We start from the raw sequence: 16,692 nt of genomic DNA, 5'->3' as shown, positions 1-16,692 counted from the left end.
ATGTTATGTTATGAATCAAAATAAAAATTAATTAACTTAACATACATCGACGAGATGCTACGATTTCGTTAGAATGTATTGTAAAATGTACGATAATTAAAACATTGCGTGACTTTGTAAAATCACTTTGTTCTTGAAATATTATTATAGAAGTAGTAAAAACTAATTAGCAGTGAAACCATAAAGGCAGCATTCAAAATCAGTCTTTAATACATCAATTGTAATAAAATTAATCAATTAGTTAATGAAGGATGGGAACTACATTTGGCACGTGAAAACGACATTTCATACACATCAGCCTCATAAGTAGTACAGTACAGATATAGTGATTACGATAACAGTAACAATAAAATATAAATCAAGACATTATGCTTAACAATACAGACACGAACAGAGACAGAAGTTTCATAATTCAGAACTTTCAGTCAATGGCCGAGTATCCAACTTATCTTTCTCGAAAACGAAGCGGTAAATAGAAAAATGTATTTGCATAGAGAATCACCACTTGGCCGGTTGTACTACGATTTTCGAGCAACTCTGTACATGAAAGCGCACTTTTTATCCTTGTTTCCTGATACATAATTCCAACATCCTCCCACAAAATCGTAACGGCGCTCTCATCAAAAATACAGAAAAGCGGCTCCCGGAAGTTTTTCCGAGCCCTTTTTCGACGTTCTCTGCGATCTCCGGTGGACGAAATCTTGTCGCGATTTCGCGCGGTGATTGCCCGGATACGCGCGTACCATCGTCCCGCGATAAATAAGGTTGACCCATTTAACGAAGAACACATCGCAGAGGGTTAGAATGCATTCCGTATTCTACGGAAGCGGCGGGCCACTTTATAGAACCGGGTCGCGGTAGCAACATACCAATTAGCCGGTTCGCCTGACGTGTACGCGCTCTTTCCCCCGCCACGCGAAGAGAAAACACCGCCCCGACAAAAAGCTCCTCGAGACACGCCGTCGCGCTCACCCCTCAGCTCTCTTGGCTAACCGACCGTGATAGATGATTTAATTCGAGGTGGCTTCGTCGACTGTTTGTTCAACGGTTGAAATGTAGGGGAAATGAAGAACGACTGTTGTTCATCCTGATGTAATTATTATCATTGGAATTAATTACGTCTCGGTAGTAAAGTAGATGCAGAGTAACTTATCCACGTTTGTTATTAATGTCAATAACTTTTATAAAGCATTATAAACTTTAATAAAGTCTGTACGTAAGAAATTCTAATTGAGAGAAGTCATACTTTTCATGAATGTTATTGATTGCAATTGTTTTACCCATAAAATAAATTAATTATATTATTACTAATTCATCATCTATTATGTACGTTTGATAAGTCGTACGAATTAATTCCGTTTGAAAACGTTTCAGGCGATACTGTTCAACCGTAAAGTCCATTGAATCGAATTTGAAATCTTGTGATAAAGGAGTGAATTGAATTGAATCTCGTTTCAGAAACTTCGTCCTCATTATCATATTACGACGATTCCGATAATTGGACGGATCATTTGCTCCCCGATCGTGACACCTGCCTACGCTTTCTGCTTTTTTTTCAACTTTAAAAGGACTCGATAATGGACCGTTCTAACAGAGAAACAAAAATGATCTTGTGCAAATTTAAAATTAACAAACTCCCGATTTAATTTTAGTTATCACTGTGTCGTCCCATAAAATTATTCATTTAAGTCCAAATTAATTTATAGATGTCTTACTCCTTGTTCAAGTCTAGAACAAACTGCAATATTTTCTCGAAATCCGATTGTTTCATTTTCCCGTGAATGCGGTAATTGTTATTCCAGAAATCGTTGCATGTACTGCTGTCGACAAAACCAAGCGAATTTTCATCGTTGGGTAGTTGCCATCGTGAATCTTACGAGGGTGCATCCTACAAAGTATTCTGGCGCCCTTCTCGTACGTGCATATGTGTAGACGTGATTCATGGCGTACAGAGACGTACACGTAGAACCGTGGAGGATTGGCAAGGTTGATATCAGGCCATCCTCCCGAGGTACCCACACGATATGCTTATCTGCCTTCTTATCCAAGACAATTTTCACTCTTCCGGCAATGTGATTTAGTGGAGCATTGGGCCACGAGAAACAGTAATTTCCATGCATATTACGCCCGGGAAACAAACCGGTAAATGTATTTACTGCGATCTGAGCGTAACTCAAATGTTACGAACGTACAGTAAATCGTGTCATTTTTTTCGTTCAGCGAACGATAAAATTCACCATATGCTCGAAGTCTGTGCGAGAATTTCTACTGTTCATAAAATATTAGGCTCTCTCGAAAGTTTTCTTCACATTATTAGTAACTAAGGATTATTTCACGTTAGTGAGTTATGTACGACTTATTGTGGCCTGTTAGGTTCCTACATTTCTCTGAAATTAGTATAATGATTTTTCAAAACTTTGGGGCTCAGTAAGAAAATATTTCTCTAGATTTGTTTTTGCGTCATTTATTGAATTCTTTGTTACGATGAGAAAGGAACTGTAAACAAAAGGAATAGATAACGATCACCTCGTTGTTTTATTTGCTCGTGTTGGAAACTATATTCTGTAGAACTAATTGTCCCACATTATTAAAGAAATTTGTAATAAATGTTACGAAGAACAGCATGCAGATAGTAAAAGAAGAATATCCCAATTTTATTCGTAAAATGTTTCATGAGAAAACATAGTCTCGTTAAATCACTGCACGTAAATATTTGACTTTATAGAAAATGGAAATGTTTTACAATATCGTCGTACGAATTTCCGTATATTATTTTTACTCCTGTTCTTCCATTCGGTAGTTTTTTTTTTCTTATTCAATTCCATCCCATTCGGCTCTGTTGTAACGATAAAAAATCACCGGATCACGCCGTTTCGCACGATTTTCGTACGTGAAATTAATGTTTTTGAATAATATCAAGTTTCGCGTTCAATGGCTCGTACAAACAATGCTACAAGTAATTGTTCTGCACCGCTTTACAACAATATTTTTTCCGTTATTGTTATATGTATAATTCGAAATATAATATATTACAAGCGTCTCTTTTCAGTGCACTGCTCGATGTGTTTTCTGCAAAAATATGCATTTGCATGAACATCCAGTCGATTTGTAAGTATTTCTTCAGCGATACGGGCGAAGTATCCGAGAGGAAACGAATTCAAGTCGTTTCTTTCTCTGCGAAAAGTTTATTGGAGACGTTGTGCACGTAACACAATAAAATCAGTGGCTACCATTGAAGGTTGTTTCGCGGCACCAATAAATGGAAGGAAACCGGCGCAAATTACCAGCTTGTTTCACTTTGTACCGCAAAACAAAGCGTTGATTTAAAGGCGAGCGCGAAGTTTCACCGTCGCGTCGGGGCTACACTAATTTTTCCCCGCGGACACGAGTACTCATCCCCTCTGTTCACTGTTATAAACGAATATACAAGACCGAACTTACCATTCCCAAAATCGAATATACGTAACTTTGCTAACCAATAATTCGTACATTTTTAACAGAGATAATGCGTAGCAGGATTTCACGGTACATTAACGAAAAGTTATATTTATTAGCGATATTCGGCCACGGAAATTTTAATCCGAATTACTCCAAATGAGTGGATTACAATTTAAAGAAAGAGAGACAGAATTTGCTGCACTCATTAGTAAGCACTAAATTCGTATATTATGTATACATTATGTATATTAAATATACTTTCAGTTCATGTTTGATAAGAAATTATGGTTTAAGAAAATAGTAGTGTAAAAAATTAGTTTTATTAGGTATTCCCAAAAATTTCCTTCAATGTTTTCGCGCAATACTTTGCTTTATTTATTACAAACGGTAATTTTTGTACATTTGATATAAGTACTTGGTTACGTTTTAATATTCTTGTTAAACTATAAAAGCAGTTCAAATATTAAATGAGGAATCTGACTAGTAACGAATTAATTAATAAATTTAGCAAGAGGAATGAGGAAAAACGTGGATTTAAACGAGAAGGAAAATAATCGCGTTCTGGGCAAGGGAGAATTTTTCCGGGCGGTCTGCTGGTCGTAATTTAAAGGCAGCCCAACAGCGAGCAAGAATATTTGTTTCCAGAGCCTGTACTCGTTGAGGATCGAAATAAGGAATGGTGAATCGCGGCGGAAATCCTGTAAGCACGCTTCCGTGGCGGGCTTTTGAACGTACAAGCTCGGTCGGTTTTAAAGGGAAGCTTATTATATAGGTACGCCGTTCCCAAACTTCGTACCGCCGCCATCGTTCTCGCACCACCCTACTTCGGCATCTCGATGAAATCTTGCTATTGAACGTACATCGTTTGCCAGTTCGCGACGTGATAATTAAGGCGTTCCCGATTCTAGCCCCTTATCGATTTTACCGCTATGTTAATTACAAACTTAACTACACGTTCTCTTTGATACCCTCTTTACGAGTTACAAATATTTAGCGTAATTAAAAGTTAAATAATAGAAGATTTTAATAAAAACGGAGTAGATTGAATCGGATCAACTCGTCGGGTATTTACAGGATTAACATTACCGAGAGAGTTAATTAACACTTATTTAACTCTGCTCTCAAAGGGCAACAAGTTTCTGGTTACTCGTTTTGCGGGTACGCGTTCATTAAATGAAATCCCGACGCCGGCGGCATTTTAACACTGTTCTTCGACAACGCGCGAAACTTCTAAATCGGTTTCTAATCTCGATAAAACGTGGAAGACTACGTATGCCCTGTGCCTGAAAATCGTCTAGAACTTCACTGAGCGCTTACAGCGTTAAGCGTGGATTAAGTCAGTAAGCTTATAACCGGGCCGCTATAATTATCTAAAATCTGTCCGCCCCGAGGCAAGCGATTACAAAGATCCTTACCGTCGTCCTTCGGAGTTTCTTGGCTAATTTCAAGGATGGTGTCCCGGTGTCTAATGTTGGTGAGCACTGTACTTTGACCCATTTTGAGTTAAGTCCGCCTTATGCTCCGTATCTGTTTAATTAATAACGAGTAGCGAAAGTGGCCTTGTGATAGAAAATATTCGGGATGCGTTAAACTTGAGTAAATTTTCTTTTCTGTTTTCTGATCCTTCTCAATGTGTTGAACGTAACATTAACACAAATGACATATCCAAATTGCACGCATCGATTTTAACGTCATTTGTATGGGATATCACTGTTACCAGTTACGATCAAATAAAAATCGTGAAAAATGTAGTTTTTACGACTTTTGGACTAAAATCTATATGTATCAATATGTGTCGTTTGTTACAGTGTCGAAATGACAAACTGTCGCTTACTTTTGAGGGCTGTTATCACCCCTTGAACATGGTCGATTGCTGATAAAAGTATACATGTCAAATATTTCTTTGAAATCTGTCTCCCATGTAAAACTCATCAAAATCGAGATACAGGGGTGGGATATGTGCTCTCGTATAGTCGAATGTTTTCTTTAAAATCACATCTTGTCAATACAAATGAATTTTCAGATCATAATAATTAGAATATACCGATGAGTTTTGTTTCTTTCTCGAAGTTTATGCTGGGCATGTTACATAAACACTATTGAATGATGAAAAGCTTTAAGATTTTCTGAAAATCGTTACGAGCGGAACCATGACGGCGCGCTTCAGCAACCCTTTGAACGTCGAACAACGATATACATATAGTCTGGTTGTATGTAGGAAGCCAAAAATGCAGGGGTTTTATGGGTCGTTGAAAACAGCGTGCGATCGACGCCTCGGAAACACGAATAAAACTAAATGCGTATAAATCTTCACAGTGTAATACGTAAAAAGTTCAGCCGGATATCATAAATTCCTCTGCTCGTCAATGTATTGGATCGGAAGCAGAAACGAAGAGGGGTAAAAGAAACATTCATTCATGATATAGTACAAGCAATATAGAGTTAAACAATTTATGTACGTACGGTGTGGCGGCTCAAAAGTGCACTTTTTTTTTAAGAAAGATTCCGACACGGTAAGGGCGGTACTTTGCATCACGCGTTACAATTGCGCGAGTAATTTAAATTTTAAATTTCCCGCGGCGACGCACCGATGCAAATGCGAATTCATGTAAATTATGAAGAAAAGCGTCTCGCTCGAATTAATGCATTTACGACAAAGTAGAAACTCTGTCGCGCCGTCGTCCCTCTGCTCATTTTTTTCTTCCCTCCTGCTGTGATGTAAGGCGGTCGCATTTGTAACTCGCGCGACTTTACGTGCCAAGAAACGTTCACACATTCCGTGACGTAGATCAAAGGGATGTAAAAACAGATTCGAGTGAAAAGAGCGTAAAGAGGGAAAAATAAGAGACGTAACGTGTTATCAACGTTCTAATAGACGCCTAGATGTAATGACACTTGACTAACTTTAATAACTAGTTTGTAATTATAGTAAATTGCTAGCAGCCGCTGCGAAATATTTCAATGAACAAAGCAACTGTAGTGAACAAGAGCTTTTTTTTATCAACTTGAATCGAATACATTAATTTAAATCTATTGAGCGCCCTGACACCGTTGCGGTGGAGGAAGACTTGTCCGTCGGCTTGATTCTTTATTCACGAAAAAGAGACTTCAGCGCCGGCGAAGTACGCCGTGCCCGGAGAACACTTCGCTTAATAGGTTGCTGACTTGGCGATTGCTATTAGAGTACTATGTACCTGCGTAATTTAGTCGTACATAACGAGACTTCTTAGGACATTATATTACTACCTTATGAAGAGCCTAATCTTGATGAAATATCGATGAAAATAACTGTGCTTAATGGATTCTGTATAATTTTTGTACAGATTACTGCCTTAAGCCTCAATTTCTTCGTCGAACGGCGTCTGACGAGAGCGGTCGTACTCATAGAAGCTTCTCTTTTCCGTCAAAGAAACGGACCAGTAAAATTTCCACGGAAGCGGGTTACGCGCGTTAAATATTTATGAGAGCTTCCACTACCTCCGTGGCACTGTTTTTTCTCTTACCACTCCTCTATCTATCCTTTTTCTCTTGTAGTTTTCTCTTTTTTTTTCCTTGGTTGCTTAACCGTACACGACCGGCGAAAACTTTACAGCGACGTAGGTATTTGTCGGATAGCCGTCCGGCGCAGCATCCGGACCGACGGTCATTTGTTACAAAAATGGCCGAGCGCGTTATAACGGAGGAAGGACGCGGGAGTATGTCCTTTGCCAGTATTTTCCTGTCGACCCGAGTCCGGCAATTTTCCGAAAGTTCGAAAAACCGCGCTCCCGGCTCCGTTTCGTTGATTCTCCTACGATTTCCTGTCGGCCAGCGCCACGCCGGAAACTGTTACGAGGCGGTCCAAAGTTTCGCGACTACAAACGGTAGAATTATGTTCACCGTACGCGATGAAAATGCCGTCTTCCCTTTTTCTAGGACGAGAATCGGGTCTGGTGTCTCAGCATAATTCAAGCTGTTTTCTTTTTGCTAATTTTACTCTTGGCAAATTGTTTTTACATTACATTAGAATTTGAAGAGGTTTTAGATTTAAAAACAGTGCGTTTATAATGTTGCTGCTAGAATTAGTAGAATTTATACTATTCTTGCTGTCACGAAAGACCATACCTGTGAAGGATCAATCATGAGGATAACGACTGATCGTATGTAATTAATAATTAGTGGCTGCCCAGAAAATTGTTCGCTGCCATGGCAATAGCAATTAAATCCATCCATGGCGGCTGCACGGATTTTCCACAAAGCGGCTGGCCAAGCTATTGTCAATTTGCATATAATATGCCGTGCGTTATCGTAGAGGATAGGGCAAAAGGACCCGATTCAGTGGCCAATCGAATGCCGTAAATTGTATTTTAATCGAATACGGTTATTACTCAAAGGAAAAATGCGAGAAGTCTTTATTGGTGATTGTTTCCCCCCTGTATCATTTCTCGTACGCATATCGCTTAAAAGAAACTCGGCCAGTGAATTTTTCTCTTCGATTCTTTTTATCACGAGTCATACATAACGGTTCTCTTCCATATCAAAATCCATACAAAGGCTTTTTAATCCCCGCGTCGTCGTTGAGTCGTTCAACGCGAGAACGAAACGAAAGATTGCCTTCCTCTTTCATTCATTGTCCGCTGTTGCAAATAAAGAGAAAACATATATGTAGGAAAAGAAAAGCTAAACGTTCATCGTGTATGCGCGTTATATGTCTGAACGTTCTTTTGTTTTTCAACAACCGAGCAGATTTGAGATTTCCTGCTTTTCATCTTTAGTAAATCCGAGCTTTTAAATCTGAAGACGACTACGTTTTATATACGTCAGTGAATTTCTCACCGACAGGATCAAAACGCGGACAAATCTGTCGTAGGATCGGCTTGACGGTAATCAATAGAAATGGGAAGAAGAATATAGACAGGGAAAGGAAACAATATGCTGGCGGTCTTATTTTTTTCAAAGCTATGAAAAAGCATATGATGTATGGATATAATTGGTAATGAATGTACTATTCATGAAAAAACTTGAGGGAAAAGTAGAAAGGAAATAGATAAGTAGAAAAACTTTTATGGTTGTTGAATAAAAACAGGAAGCGACAAAAAGGAATTCTTTTACAATACCTTCTAATAAGTAACTGCAGTTTGTTAACGATGTACCCTAAACTATTACATTTTCTTTACATATTATTTATAACATGATGAATGATTTTTCACTAGAAATTCAAAAATTTCGACGTATTATAAATGAGTATAGATAATCAATGTGTCAAGAATAACTTTAATTTTATTTTTGTTCAATTTCCATTTACATAAAGTCAAGTGTAACTTCACGTAGATATTCCTAAGCTTCTTAAGGGACTAAACTCGAAACAATACCTAGCGAATGAAATGGAAAGAAGCATCTGACGTGAGAAAGTTTGATCGATTCCGAATACTCGTTCGACTTCGTTTTTATTTTTTACGAGTGTCAATTTAGCCGAAGTTTATGGCATCAAAAATTTCTATCTAGTCGTCGCACGAAAACGATATAGGTATGCAGATACTAGATACTGTCAGATACACCGTGCCATCGTGTCGCGTCGACGTCGTTTTCAATTGTAATATTCTTTATTACCTGAAAACTCACTAGATACGAAATCGATAAACTTGACGCTTCGTATAGCGCTTGACGAGGCAGCATTAAGGTCCTCGCGTTTCCATTACGTTCTTCATTAATTTCTTTCTCATCTTTTTCAGCGAGCAACATCCTTTCCTAACGAAAAAGGCAAAGGCAAGGGAACTACGCGGTGCACTAGCTACGAGTCGCAAGAAAAGACTTATTTTTCATAAGCGTCCGATGAGATGAAGTAATACCCATTATGTAAAATTTTTATAAAACGGAAACCTTCTGCAACTGTCTTATTGCATCAATCATACAGTCTTTCTTTCTCAATTTTATCGTATCAGTTGGACTTGGATTTTAGGTGGAATCTGAACCGTCACGATATTATGATTTTAATAAGCATGTGAAAGTTGCTTTTTAAAGGTGCCAGGTTTTCACGAGCAGGGTGCAAATCCGGAACCTCAAAATGCAGCTTCCATTTGTTCTGTACTTTGTTTATGGCATAGAATCTATCAGCTGTTAATAAGAACGATCTTATCAACAGACACCTACTGTTATCATCACCTGACTTTATCCACCGAGAGGAGATTACCACCCAGGATATTATCGTTTCGTCATCTTCCTTTCTGGCAGCTGAAAAATGATTATCAACTAATGGTACCTAGACAAAAATAGTTTATCAATAGCGGCTTCCTTGATAACACCGAGGACTGAAATATAGATGGCACGAAATGACTCCTCGATGCGCGTACCCATTTACTAAATTTTGAATTTTACTTCATGCAGCAAAGCATTCAACTTCACAATTACTACTGCTAATTCCATCAGTTCTCAAAATGTCAAAAAATAATTGTATTTTATTATTTTTGACTGTAGATCCGCAATAGACGTTTTAATATTTTAGCGTTTAAGGAAGGTAGCGTGTATATAAACTTTGAACCGTAGAGTAAGTTGTATTTACAATTAAAATATGGACGACGAGAAGATGAAGACACGAGGTTACTACTCTGAGATCGTAACCGGTAAATAATTAATAATTAAATTAATTAATGGCGTTCAGTCAAAATGTAATTTATTCCTCAATGCTCATTTGCTTAATTTGGTACAAACATTTCCTATACTTAGATAACTGCGAATATTGTGCAAGATAAAATATAGTGTCAGTTTAAAATGTGATCTAGGAATTTCTTTCACCACCTGAGCATTCGAATATGCAGCCCATTATTGATATTTTTTATATTTTTACACATTACATAAAGACAGAATTTTTTGCACATTTAATTTTTTTACAAAAGTGTAAAATCCGTAGTCTAATATCCGTAGTCTTATTTACGTTTTTGTTTCTTGCAAAGCTGTTTACTTATTTAATACTCCAATAATAGTGACTCGAGTTCATAATTGCGTAATGAACAGGGACACCGGAGCATCCGGTGAGGCCGGAAGTGGTTCTTCTAGGGACAGCACCAAGGCGAACGAAGCTCGCCTGGCAGGTTTCCACCGAGCATCACAGCGCGCGTGTCAGACAATTACAAGACCAAAGAACGTACAATTTCCTCGGCGAGGCTAAAAGATGGATAAGTTTCGGCGAGGATCGATCAATCGTAAGCAACAAAGAGTACAGCAGCATATACAGCTCTCTGGAAAAGATTGAAGAGTTTTCGAGAATCGATTATCGGTTACCGCTAAATTATTAAGTTGATTGAGAAGTTCCGATGCTCCACATTATTGTCTGCACATTCCCAATGTTCTCTGAAACTCTCCTTGAAGTAAAAAACCAAACTAATGCTCAGCTCATTGTTATAATCAATAATACAATTATAATTGTCGTATGTGGAATTCTATATTGCAATGGTAATAATTATATGTATGTTACTATTATAATCAATGTAAAATATAAGTATGATTACATGTATATTATAGTTACAATGTATGCAATATACAGGATGTTCCAGAAAAAGTGTTAGAGCCGAAGAGAAGTGATTCTGTAAGTATTTCTGAACAACAATTTCCTTCGCCAAAATGCAAAGTGAAACATGGTTTTCAAATTATTAAGGACAAACATTGATCAATAAGAGCGCGTGTAGGACTCGCGCTAATCCACGGCCGAGCGTCACGATTTGAGCCATCCTATCCGTGGCTGGGCGCGGGCCCTATTGGTCACTGTTTCTCGTTAATAATTCAAAAACCATGGCTCATTTTACCAAAGGAAATTGTTGTTCAGAAACACCTCCAGAATCACGCCTTTTTGGTTCTAACACTTTTCCTAGGACACTCTGTGTAATTGTGTTAAAAATATAAATAAGTCCCTCCGATGCGTATAAGAGCCATACACCGAAACTTACATATAACTAAAATTGGATATTTATAAAATTGTTATTATATCATTTTACACTTTATTAACGCGCATACACATATAAAATTTAGAAAACTATTGGGTAATAGTCGTTTCCAGCAGAAACATTTTTACCAAAAGTACAAATGGAATGGAACGTGGAGCCAAAGAGTATACCGCGGAACGTCGAGATGGAAAGGAGACGACGGATCTATCAAAATCTGAAGATTGAGGACGCCCTCGAGGCAGAGGGTGTCTCGCCGAAGGAAATTCTACCCGTCTCAGCCATATTACCTCTTTTCTCACGCGATGAAATACACGGTTTGTTTAGTACCATACAATTTTTGCCTCTGGACATCTTTGACGACGAGGAATATGATTGCAGGTACCTATCAACGTTTCTTCCGCTGATTTTCGCGTTTACCTACCGTCGACAAAAATTTTCATGAAATGTCAAAATATTCTATTTAAGAAATTTGAGCAGGTGTCATTTCTAATTGAGAAATCATTTCTAAATTATGAATAGATCACAGGTGTTAGTATTATTACAGAAAATTCGAATGCACGTGCACGCTTAATCCGTAAAAGTTTATGAAACGACAGGTGATTTAATTTAACGAGTGAAATTGTGAAGCATGCGCTTTCATTCTTCTTTATTATTCAATATAATTTCTTTAGATCAAGGAAACATGATGTAAAATTTATTAAAGTGGAATAAGAGCATTAAAAAATAGATTGATTCTGCAGTATTGCATATTTATATAAATATTTATTTAAGTCAGAAGAGTAATATACAGGGTATCAAAAAAAAAGTGTTAGAGCCGAAAAGGTGTGATTCTGGAAGTGTTTCTGAACAACAATTTTCTTTGGTAAAATGCAAAGTGATCCATGGTTTTTGAATTATTAACGAAAAACAGTGACCAATGAGAGCACGCGTAGGGCCCGCGCCCAGCCACGGATAGACGCCCTCTTATTGGTCAGTGTTTTTCGTTAATAATTCAAAAACCATGGATCACTTTGCATTTTACCAAAGTAAATTGTTGTTCAGAAACTCTTGCAGAATCACCCCTTTTCGGCACTGACACTTTTTCTGGGACATCCTGTATACTGAAAACGTGACTATTATTCATTATTAACAGTTTTAACATGATTTTTTACCAACGTAATGCAATCTGATACATTAGAACGACAGACGATTGGTTGAATCTGGGCACGATGGACGGGACGCGTTATCCGCTGCCAGCTACTGTGTTCGTGCCAAGATTTCGTGCCCAGGACGAGATGTTCGTCCTCGAGGATGAAGAGCTGAACAATTTGTTCATTTGGACTAACGCTGCCGTCACTGACTATGACCCGAGCAAGCGCTTATGGAGCGTGCTCACGCTCGATGGCTTGCAAAGGGAATTTAAGATACCGAGGATTTACATTAGGTTCTACGCCGAGGATCCCAAGATCTTTGCCAAAAGAATGGCGGCTGCTATTGAACAGAGACGAATCGCTCAGGCTGCTATTAAGTAATTGAACGAGGGTCGAATATACAGATACTAAATTCTCTGTCCTACAACATGCGAATATGTTTCGTTCTGTTTAATACATAAACAAACCTTTATGTAGGTACAATTTTTATCTGGATTGTATGCAAATGGACGGCATGAAGAGTTTGAACGAAGAGGAGAAGGAGACTATTATACGTTTAACTATGAGCAAGCCTAAACTTAGATACACACGAATGTTGATAGTAAGTAATAGTACATTATGCAACAAGGGAGTAAAGTAAATTTATTTACAACTGAACTGTAAAGTACTGAATTTTAAACATTTTCTAAAATTTTCTGAGTTTTTTTACTTTAAATGGTTTTTTTCCCGTTTACGATGGTCAAAGCATATGAGGAAGAGGAGAACTACTTTACTTATACGAAATTTCAGTCCCGCTTATGGTGTATAAGGGAAAAATAAGCGATTTTAGTCTCGCTTTTCAGGGAGTAAAGCGGTTTTTTCAATTCAGCCGTGAATAGCAGATTTTAGTAATTGTGTGCTATGCTTATGTGTATTGTTTCCGCAATTACGAAACAAAATATAACAATGCAAAGTTTAATAAATCACTATTTGTAACAATTTAACCTTGTTGTTTCGTCCCTTCTCACGTCATGGGAGAATTTATACATATAGATTGCTTAAAGCTTAAAACATCAGCATCAATTTATGATGAAGCACAAGACAAATTAAGCCTGCAAGAATAATGACAGAGACAACTAACTAAGAGTGATGCGACAGAATACATATTCACGCTAGTCGTGTGTATCGTCAATGTTGATTGATTTTTGAAAATCATTAATTTCGTGTACTTGTTTATATATGTATTTTTAACGAGTAAATCATGTACGAAGCTTAAAGAATGGATTATGTTTCTCCATAATTGTTACATGTCAACCCTTCTGTTTGTTGTAAGTTTAATAATATTGCCATCATATGCGTTGAATATTCATTATACAATTTTTTATATCGCTGAGATTGCTCTCCAAAAATTCTATACAGATTCGTAAAAAGATTATTTTAGAGGAGAATATTATTTTTTCATCCCTTTCTGCGATATGAATTTAATATTAATAACATATTTTATATGGGTACGTAGGACCAAGCTGGAAAGCGATACGAGAACATAAGTTCAAATTAATTTCCTGCGCGTTCATTAAAACCGCATATTCGTTTTTAGATACTGGGTGAGTCAACGAGAATTGCTATATAAAATAACATAGAAAAAGCATTGATTCTAACACGCCTTAATAAAACTGAATTGTCACTTGTTCAAGTACAAGACCGCATTTGTTCAATAGAAATTCCACTAAATATTGTATTTACATAAAATATCTTTTAAATAAATTAAAGAAAATTCGATTAAGCATTCTTATTGATTCACCAGATATATTTATAACGAATAATTTCATTAAAATCACTGCTTGAAGATGTAGAAAATTGTTTTCCTCCACAATCCTTTATATCCCCTTTAAACTCTTTCATCAGCTAGTAGACGAGATCAGCTTGGACTACCAGCGCACGATGTGTGACCTCATGTGGAGACAGATGATAAAAAGAAACCCGGAGATGTTTAAATTCATCACATGGACGCCGGACGTCGAACCAACGAGGGTGCCGGAAAAAGGCAAAATCGATACCGGCATGGAAAATTTTGAGGTAATACCCGTTAACGTGGATACCGCAACGAACGTTAGGTCGCATGTGGAAACAAAAAAGATTTAATAATGGATCGTACATTATCGTTAGGTATTTTAGATTTTTTAGAAAAAAATTTCATTTATATTTTTTGAAAAATTTTAATTATATTCGCATTATTTCAACTTAATTGAAATCTCTTGTTTTGTGGAACAGAATGTACGGAACAGAATGTTAAATTCGTATATTGATATAATTTTAATATTTAACAATTTACGCCAACCTGCTACTGAATATTCCTCACATTATTCATTACATGTTTATTAATTAGTACACAACACTTAAATTTATGTATTTATTGTTATATTATTATTAATATTATATTCTTGTACGATCAATGAAAGAAGAATCGTGACGCAGGAGTTAAAGACTTGAGAGCAGTATTCATCAGCGGGATGTAAACTTCGCTGACTGGAAGAATGAACGAAAGCTCCATTTATCTTTTCAATTTGAAAGCAGCGTGACATATTTTTAACAAACACCTGCACAATTAACATTCTTATTGGGCGTCAATGAACGAAATACTTAATGAGAAAATTTAAAGAATGGAATAATTTTAATAATGCTTCAGTAGTAATCATTTTCTTAAATAAGAATTTAATTTGTACTATTGACTTTTCCTCTGACAGGAAATCGGTCATTAACTCTGTTCAAAACTGATCGAAGTTTAATTAATTTCCAATTTCTACTTAATTCAGGACTTCGTACTGCTCTGCGTTTAATTAATCCAGTTCATATATTAATTTAGTTTATCAATATTCTGTAATTTCTATCGTAGCTTTTGAAAATCAATAGTGCGTACTCAATACCTACGCAATGTAGTGTTATTAATAGGATTAAACATTTGAAATTTTTTTCTTTCTAAGTATCTCGTTGCTTTTTCTTTGTTTCATTATTTCTTTATTAAAAAAGATTTCTAATAAATATCCCACACCTTTCATTGCTTAAAAGATAAATAAAACAATCTCAGAACATATTTGTACAGTATTCCACGATAAATATGAAAGCTTTGAGACCTACCTAAATATTTGTCGGCATCAGTGTTGAAATTATCAGCGAGGATTGTGAAAAAGAAGCTTTAAATGGAAGAGTATCGGAGAAAGCAACGAGAAAGTTGCTGGAATGTAATTACATATGTGTTTATTTTTTCTTATGTAACTTTAACGAATATTACGTAAGACTCTTCTGATTGAAGTGGAACCATTTTCCGAAACATGTTCAACATTTGCGAACATTAAACGTAGAAAACGAAGCGGTACACGAACTGGATTACCCTGTACGTGCAAATGGAAGTGCACGATGCGATGGCCTGCATCGTAGCCGAATGCATGCAAGTATCGTCAATGAACCTGTTCGCAACTTCGCATGGGAAACAAATACAATTATCAGAATTTGAAGATCTGCAGACACAGGCGACCACTGCGGTGATCAAATACCTGAAAGAGCCGTGGCTGGAAAAGATCACGCAATCGGTACGCATGTGTTTGAGAGACCTCGGCAAGGGTTGGTTCAATCTGCAGCAAAAGGATCACGGCGTCTACGAAGTGATGAAGCTGAAGCGTTTCATGAGTCTTACTACTCTTCGCATGCAGGTAATGCAGGAATGGGAAAAAAGAATTGGCAATTAGGATATTCATGAACTTAATTGAATTGAATTAATATAATAAGAATTGAACAAACTTTTTCGAAGCCAGATGAAAACTAAGAAATGTACCTTTCATATGAACATTCATTAGTAATTAATAACATAATTATAAGAAATGTATCAATTTTTATCCAGTACGCGTTGCGAGTACTCGTGCAGAACTCTATCAAATTATATCAAGAAATTCTAGAAGCTCCCGCGTTGTGCGTTCTCCACGTCTTAGACACGTTTACGTGGGGCGAGAATCTCGTGGACAGCCCATTCACCTCGGAAAATCCTATCTTCCTCATCGACCTTCAGATGAGCCTCGAAGCACCGTTCTATACCACGGATCCTGACAAGTTTGCGGTAACCCAGAAAACCATTTCATTTCACACGATCAAACCTCATCTCAATTACATTTTTGTTCACTTTTTCTTATGTAATTTGTAGTTAATTGTTAATTTATTTACATTTTCTTATAAATAGA

At 36.9% G+C, this 16,692-nt stretch overlaps 1 protein-coding gene across 1 annotated transcript in view; it reads left to right on the top strand.

Moving 5' to 3' along the window:
* The first annotated feature begins 9,810 nt into the window (after positions 1-9,810).
* Positions 9,811-16,692, top strand: part of LOC108631544 (dynein heavy chain 1, axonemal) — a 74,457-nt gene continuing 67,575 nt past the window's right edge. Inside the window, exons 1-8 of the mRNA XM_026818943.1 lie at positions 9,811-10,037; positions 10,429-10,616; positions 11,458-11,732; positions 12,532-12,861; positions 12,962-13,115; positions 15,277-15,294; positions 15,823-16,170; positions 16,359-16,571. Of these exons, the coding sequence (XP_026674744.1) occupies positions 9,986-10,037; positions 10,429-10,616; positions 11,458-11,732; positions 12,532-12,861; positions 12,962-13,115; positions 15,277-15,294; positions 15,823-16,170; positions 16,359-16,571 (1,578 nt within the window). The 5' untranslated portion in view covers positions 9,811-9,985. The remainder of the gene's footprint in view (positions 10,038-10,428; positions 10,617-11,457; positions 11,733-12,531; positions 12,862-12,961; positions 13,116-15,276; positions 15,295-15,822; positions 16,171-16,358; positions 16,572-16,692) is intronic.

This window comes from Ceratina calcarata, unplaced genomic scaffold, assembly GCF_001652005.2.
Source record: "Ceratina calcarata isolate Rehan_Ccalc_2016 unplaced genomic scaffold, ASM165200v1 scaffold92.2, whole genome shotgun sequence".
In the NCBI taxonomy this organism is placed as follows: domain Eukaryota; kingdom Metazoa; phylum Arthropoda; class Insecta; order Hymenoptera; family Apidae; genus Ceratina; species Ceratina calcarata.
This window is presented reverse-complemented; position numbering and strand designations above follow the sequence as displayed.